Genomic DNA, 8430 nt, shown 5'->3' on the forward strand with positions numbered 1-8430 from the left:
ATCATGGAGATAGAGAGAGAGGGGGTGGGAGAAGGAGAAGAAGAAGAAAAAGAAGAAGAAGAAAAAGAAGAAGAAGAAGAAGAAGAAGAAGAAGAAGAAGAAGACCACGAAAGAGAGGAATAGACAGAGAAAGAGAGGAATAGACAGAGAAAGAGCTAGCTAGAGACAACCAGACAGAGGAAACAAAGAAAAGTGTGAAATTCGGAAGAAGAATGTGCCGCTATGTGGCCTTGTGGTATGACACTTGCTTTCGGATTGGAAAATCCTGGGGTTCGAGCCTCGCTCGGCGAATAGTTGAGTCCTTGGAAAAGGCTCTTCACTCACAATCTTACCGTACTCAAGTATAAAATGAGCACCAGGCCGTTAACTGCGTTGTTCTGTCTGAAAAAAAAATAATATCGCCTAACAGGGGTCATGTAAAAAGTTAAGTGTTGCTCTTGGCCTATAAAGCGCATTGAGACTTCGAGCAGATATTTCTCTATATAAAAACTCTCGTTAGTCTTTGTGACGATGATAGCAGTGATGTTGTTCTTGTTTCGACGATGATGAAGTGATGGTAGTGGTGGTGTCACTGATCAAGTAGCTGGAGTGATAAAGTTGATGGCAATGGTGACGCTATATATGGTATTGGTATTTAAAATGATTGTTTTCTAGAGTGGTGGTGGCTGATGATTTTGCTAGTGGTGGCAATTATTGATATGACCATGGTAATGGTAATGCTATGGAAGTGATATTGTTATTGATTGCGGTGCTGATACTTATGATATCTTGGTGTTGTTTTTGACCCACATTTCAATTTCGATGTGCATATTAATGATTGTACAACTAAAGCTATTCGCATGTTGGGAATCATATACAGGAGTTTCACTTATTTGGATAATAGCATGTTTCTTTAGTTATTTAAAACTATTATAAGACCTGTTCCTGAGTACGGGAACAATGTTTGGAGCCCAATATATCTAAGGCGGTCAATAGGTTTTAAAAATATTCAAAGACGAGCAACAAAATTGCTTCCCGGGCTTGAGAACATGTCATATGACTAAAGTTTAGCATTTCTCGATCTACCTAGTCTCAAATACAGAAGAATAAGGGGAGACTTAATTCAGCTCTACAAGATAATACATAATATAAATGATATAAATCCATAAATTTTGTTTACATTTTCCAAGATTAAGTATACCAGAGGCGACAAATATAAAATATATATTCCAAGATTTCAGACCAAAGTATTTATTATACGTATAGTGAAAACATGGAATAGTCTCTGTTTTAACACAAAAAATGCATGTTCTTTGAATCCATTTATAATCAATAGTCTTATGTCACGTCGCCCAGCAACGGCGGCCATCGTGGTTCTATACAAAGAAAATCTGTACTTTTTATTCTTCGTGCTGGCTAGAACAATCCATATGTCTTGTGATCAGAATGTGTAAAAGTCAAAACATGATCAGATTTATGTGTTTTTTTTTTCTCTGGATACGCTTTCATGCTCGTTGGAGAAATATTTCATAAGGGCGTCCGCCATTGTTCCGATAGTTTAGAGCCAGTTACTAAGTTACCATGCGTCATTACGAGGGAAGTGACGTTAGGACTGTTGAAACGTATTGATAGGGAGTTAAAATCTCTGAGATTTAAGTATGACTAATATGTTTTGTTCTATTTTACCAATTAAAAAAAAAATCATAATTTATCAGAGGCTTATGTATGATTATTATCGTTGTTGCTTTCATGATTATTTTTGTCATGAATATGTCATTGCACTATGAACTTTGTACATTTATGATTCATTCGATCATGACCAATTTTCAATTACCAATATTCTATGATAGTATTTTTCGATTTTACATTGCCGTGTTTTTTCCTGATATTCAAAGTTGTGTAAAACTGTCTGTGAATGATACAATGCAAGCTATATGAGATTCTGTAATTATAAACTAGTGTATAAGGCATTTAAAGGATACTTCCTATTAAGCCTTTAGTAATATAAGATAAGATAAGATATTGTGCAAATGATGGTGGTAGCGATTCTGATGGTAAAGATTATGTTGTAAAAGTGCTTGTGGTAGTGATGATGATGGTTTTTAAATTAATGTGGATCGACGTGCACTTATTTTCAGGTCTGAAAACTCATTTCCTTATGGATTCATTGTTGTAATGGAAATATTTAAAAAATGACGCACAATATTGTCCACTATACAACAATGTGGGTTCAGATGTCAGACCTGCGTGTTTGTACTCGTCGATCTGGATGCTTTGTTAACCTACAATGCAGCACAAATCCTTTCGAAATGGTATTTTAGTATTCCACTATAATACAATAAGTCGAATGCTTGGCAGGGCTGTATCACTGCGTACATAGACACACTTTAGTTGTAGTAATATCTATTTAATTACCACCTTGAGTGGTGATAAGCCAAATTACACATCTGGAATACAACATTTGCATACAAAGTTGTTGAGTACAGAATTATTGAGAAATATCATGGATTTTTTTTTTCTTGTAACAATTATTTAGAATATATCAAGCTTATTATCTATACAGTTTCGTATTTTTATTTTTTAATTTTTTACTTAAGTTAGGAATTTGTTTTTGGCCAGTAATCGTAGCTTTATCAGACTTATTAGAGACATTTCTAATATTGATGTTATCCATAGATCCCTACTCAGATCAAAATAACAAGCCCAACACCCTTGACAACATTACCCCTTGTTCTGAGTTTAAGAACATAGGCAAGTTATTGTTCTTAGGCTGAACTGGGCTTTTATGTTCTGTTTCATTCTATTTTACCCAGTGTCAACCCGTAGACATTCTAACTTCTCGTCAGGGCAAACGTGGATACCAAATACTTAATAGTATTAGCTAACGAATGAAGTAATGAAAATATTGAGGACTTGGTATTAGTGTCCTTTGTTAATCTTTAATATATTGACATCGTATATGGAGATTAGGTTAAATGAAAAGTTGTGCTTTCGGCTTTGGAATTAATTTGTGTGTTGTAAAGCCGCAAAATTCCATCCCATCTATACAATTACCTTTTTTACTGCCAATTTGATAACGCATTGAATTCTCCATGAATTAAATCTATCATTATGTTATACAGCTAGTCTAGTCAAGACGGTACAACTTATAACAGAATTTTCTGAAGTTAAAGGACATGTATAATAAATGAAAAATGTTGGTTAAATTTAAGCCATTATTGATGGCACTCACTGACTTATCAAGATTGTAATTTTTTTTTAAACTACTTCTTAGGAGATACAAAACTTTGATGTCTTTTGCGCTGCTTATACTATTATGACTAATATAATATTTTTGACAAATTTAATACTAGTCATGCAAAACAAATAGTTACTGAGTGTCATAGATTGAAAAAAATGTAATAAAGGCAAAACACACACACACGCACGCACACACACACACACACACACAAATCAAACAAATAAACAAACAAAAGAAGAAAAAAACACCAACCCCCCCTCCCTCTAAAAAAAAAGAAAACCTGACGAATCTTCCTCTGTTCCCAGCCAACCCAAACTCTCGAGCAGGCATTTGAATGGGATACTTGCCAATAGGAGAACACGAAAATAATTCCTAATAAGAAACCAATCATCATTCTAGAATAAAAATCATATCCAGAAGAAAAAAAACCACCCCACGAAATTAACACATACACAAACACACACACACACACACACATATATATATATATATATATATATATATATATATATATATATATATATATATATATATATATATATATAATGTAATCACGTAGATTCGAATCTAGCTCAGTAAAAACAAAAACTGATGATTGCTCAGCATTAGTGTGAAGGTCGAATTGTGCAAACAACACTATTGGTCCTTACGTACGACAATGACCATTGATGATATCCGACCTTAGAACATAAAACATGTCTTGATCTCGGCTCCCATACACTTGTTGAATAAACTAAACAAGAAAAAAGGCCCATTAGAAAATCTACGACCAATTGTTCTTCTTTCAACACTTATAAAACTCATCAGCGCAATAACACTCAACAGAATAAGATCAAAAGTGGAAGAATATCTGTCTCCGACACAGAGCGGATTCAGAAATGATAGGAGTACCAGTGACATTGTATGGGCTCATAGGTGGTTGAAAGCCAGAACTGAAAAATTCAAAGAAGAGTTCACTATATTGAGCCTTGGCATTATAGAATCAGCAGACCAAAGCTTTTGAAGGTACTAAACTCATTTCTCGAAAAATATATCATATTTGATATAAGAGACCAGGCGAAGCAGCACATATCAACAATATCAAATACTCTGCGACATTGGAATCTTAAGGTCAACCAATCCAAAACAGAAATTACAGAGGTTAACAAGAAATAAGCGGAATGGAAAATTGTAAGGAAACTCGGAAACTTCATTAATGAGAATGGAGGTAGATAGATAGATAAAATTATTAAAAATAGACAATTGTTTATAAAAACAATGAATGAATACGCATTTCAAGTCTTATTTTAATGACACGTAAGATTATATGAGAAAAAACGAATTTTACTTTCTTTTGTCTACTCTTGTGTTTGACCTCAGTTTCTGTGGTGTCGTGGTTATAGTGGGTTCTTGGTTAACACGACATTGAATGTCTGATTGAATTAAAACCGATTGTAGTTATTTTGAATATTTATTTCTGACGACACACACATAATATAATATAATATAATATATATAGAATACAGTAGAAAATAAGCACGTAATGAAGGTTATCTAAAACAAAGTATGGGTTGAGCTAGTGGTTAACGTTCCTCACTAGTCAACGTACAAACACAAACTGAACTACATAGGAAATGCAGTTTCATTCAAACCCCTTTCACCCATCCTAGGTTGACCGTGAAAGTAATTGATACAGAGCCGAGATTTATCACATTCTTGCTCAAGCATTCAAAGACGCTGGTACTAGGTGGGAAACCCCACGAAGAGTAAAGTTACAGGAAAAGAGAAACGAATGCACTAACAGACAGACACAACAGTTTCAATATTTTTTTTTTCTAGTATTTTTTGTTGTTGTTGTTGATAATGTAATTCATTTGTTTTGGATCATGTTTTAAATAGAAAATTCGAAAAATCCTCAACACGGAATTCTTTCTTTTTAGGCCTCGCCACTTACAACAAATGGGATCATCATCTTCAAAGTTTGTGCAAGGAGGAGGTACTCAGAAACACAAAAAGGGTCATGGTAGACGAAGGGTCGGACAGACAAATGATATGGAATCCGGACGACACCCCATGGGAAATAGCTGTAGTTGTAGTTATAAATTTTCAAAATCCTCATGGTCAGCTACTGTTGTTTCCTTCCCTGCCGCTGTCTTGTTTATTTTACGTGCAATGCCCTCAGCTTTAATTTAATCAAAGGCTCACCATTATGATAAATGATGATAATAATGATTAATTACATTATGATTTTAAAGTTTATATAAAGTGTATATAAGTCTTTATATAATGAACCTATGTACATCTTGTTTCGATTTTTTTTAAAGAATAGTAATTCGTCATGTTGCCATTTATTTCATTGTGATTTCTATTTAACACCTTTTGTAAGAAATATCTTATAATTGTTTTGTTTTTTTTTCGGCTGTCCGGAATACATCACTTGATTATCCCCCCCCCCCCCCTGTTAATTAAATTTTGTGATAAACAAATAGTGAAATGTAGGAGACTCTAATCTACAGAATAGAACAGTTTGATTGTGATTATATCCGACTGAATGGAAAGAAAGTGGACGATTATGTGGAGTAGGATAGAACATTGTCCTAGAGTTGATAGATATATTACATATATTTCATCTTAGAGACTAAGCGAATTTTTAGATAAATCTGCGAATGAATAAATTGTAATTTCTATTTTTGAATATGTCTATTACTATTTTATAAATAATTTAATGAAATATAATGATCGTGGAAAGCGATTCAAAGCATTCAGAATAGGAAAGCAATTAAACAATTAAATTCCTCATGTAAATACATACACTCTATCATGGTTCTATTAAATGTCTTCCACCATCACTCCATTAAAGTTGAGCTTTTATATAGAGCTGTATCCACTGAACGTGCCGTGCGCGTTTTACAGTGGGTCTCTAACAGCAACACGTGGGTCTGTGACTAACAGCAACACGTAACATGTAGGACGAGACATGACACCTGTTATGCGATATTACATTTTTTTGTCTCTGCAGAGACAACGCTGTTATCGGCCAGGTACTCATTTTATACATGAGTTCTGTGAGAGAATGTGAGCAAAGAACATTTTCCAAGGACTCAACTATGCGCCGAGCGAGGCTCGAATCCAGGACATTCCGATCCGACAGCGAGTGTCACACCACTAGACCACATAACCGCACTAAACGGATTAGACTTCACTAAATTCCATGTTACTTGATACAACATTTTCTCTTTATTTACTATTTTGTACACATCCATATCTTACCACCAATGTCGATTTTCTTAGGATCTCTTCAAATGAGCTTTGTGACCTTCCTTCAGAAGTCATTGGATTGTTATTTTACTGTGTTCAATAAGTTTCAGGACTGCCCAAAAAATTCAAGCATTGATTGAAAAAGCACAGGGTTTGAATGGAAGTGTGAAGATTACTGCACATCTAATTTAACTGTGTGCAACTCAAGCAATTTCGATAACTTTTCCTTCAATTTATGAGGATTCTTGGTAGGCCACTCAACGCATTTCTGTGGATTTTAAAACACTTTAGGGCCTTCTACGCTCCAGCACGCCTTGAACACGGTGAATACACGGTTTCCTCGAACACACGGTTTCCTCGAACACATTCTAATGTCCCGATTGTATTCCTTATTATTCTTTATTATCAATCCATTCCTTCCTCGAACAAAGTCTTAAAAATGACTCTTATAAAAGATACAAAACAAAGTAAAGGTTGTTTCGGCCTTTGGCCATTTTCAGTTAAACAAGAAAAGGAAATATTTTGTGTTATATTACATTGATATTTTAGTGAAAACGTTATAGGTAAAAATGTATGTGTGTGTGTGTGTGTGTGTGTGTGTGTGCTTGCGTCCGTGCGTGCGGGCGTGCGTGCATGGAAAGGAGAGAGCAAGAGAGAGTGAGAGAAAGAGAGAGAGTGAGAGTAAGAGAAAGAGAAAGAGAGAGAGAGAGAGAGAGAGAGAGAGAGAGAGAGAGAGAGAGAGAAGGGGAGACGATAATGAGATGAAGCAATGAGATGAAAAGTAAACCAAGATCAAAACTAAACATGTAGATCAAGCATAAGAGAGAGAGAGAGAGAGAGAGAGAGAGAGAGAGAGAGAGACAGAGAGAGAGAGAGAGACAGAGAGAAAATGGAAGAACGGAAGAGGAAGAGTGCGTTTCAAAGTTATATTTAAAATAAAGGAAAGAGATAAACTAAAAATCAAAACTAGGTTGACCAGACTGGGTAAAAGAGATAGGCTCTCATCGCCCCCCAAGGGGCAATATAATCCACTTTGAGAACCAGTTATAGGCGTGTCCGCGTTTTTTGTTTTTTTGTTGTTGTTTTTTTTGCACACCTTGCGGCCGCAAAATTTGGGAAAATTTTCTGATTTGCATTGCAACCGCAAAATCTGCACGTTTTGCAAATTTTTGACACATTCTTTGATTCTTTTTTTTAAATTCGGATATGACCTTTTATTAAGGTTAAATAAATAGTCATATCCGAATTTTTTACTTCTTTATTATAATAATTTCATGGTACAGCAATATCTTATTGTAATTTTGTTTTCCCAACTTTGTGCCTATTTCCAAATCAACATAATATCTGGCAAAATTTGCCATTTTTTTTTGTCCCATAATTTTGCATAATTATGAGTTTGAAGTTGCGTAATTCCCCGGGGATATTTTATTACATTGGTGCATGTAGTTAGATGTTAGGTGTGATACAACATATTTGGAAGCCTGCAAAATTTACGTATTTTCTTTTGCAAATTTCATCATTTTCTTTGCAAAATTTTGACGTATTTTTTGCAAAAGACCGCGGGTCAGGGGTCAGTTTAGGCCATTGCATCACTCGGCCTTCACGCAGCTACACGTCAAATATAATATATACAAGCACGGATCACTGTGATTCCGTCAGTAGTAAAGAAATGAGCAGGAGAAACCTTTGTTAAATTGTTAAAAAAAGAAATTGTATTATCAGCAGTTTATTATAGTAGTGTGTAAGTGTGTTATAGACACACACTACTATAATAAACTGCTGATAATACAATTTCTTCCAATTGTTGATGATCTAAAAATTTTAGGAGTGATATTCATTTTCAAAATGACAGTTACGGAAAATAAAAAATAATTGGATTCATAAAATTGAAAACATAAAAAAAATGCTAAAGTTATGGGAAAAAAGGGACCTTTCTTTGATAGGAAAAATAAACATAATCAAAACCTTTGGTA

At 34.5% G+C, this 8430-nt stretch overlaps 1 protein-coding gene across 3 annotated transcripts in view; it reads left to right on the forward strand.

Annotated features, from left to right (window-relative positions):
- LOC144979021 (metalloprotease TIKI1-like) overlaps positions 1-7174 on the forward strand; it is a 316998-nt gene extending 309824 nt beyond the window's left edge. For all 3 annotated transcript variants that reach the window (XM_078925638.1, XM_078925643.1, XM_078925646.1), the window contains one exon: positions 5140-7174. In XM_078925638.1, coding sequence (XP_078781764.1) covers positions 5140-5392 — 253 coding nt within the window. In that variant the 3' untranslated portion in view covers positions 5393-7174. The remainder of the gene's footprint in view (positions 1-5139) is intronic.
- The last annotated feature ends 1256 nt before the right edge of the window (positions 7175-8430 follow it).

This window comes from Berghia stephanieae, chromosome 1, assembly GCF_034508935.2.
Source record: "Berghia stephanieae isolate SIO BIC M18660-M18661 chromosome 1, UCSD_Bste_1.3, whole genome shotgun sequence".
In the NCBI taxonomy this organism is placed as follows: Eukaryota; Metazoa; Mollusca; class Gastropoda; order Nudibranchia; family Aeolidiidae; genus Berghia; species Berghia stephanieae.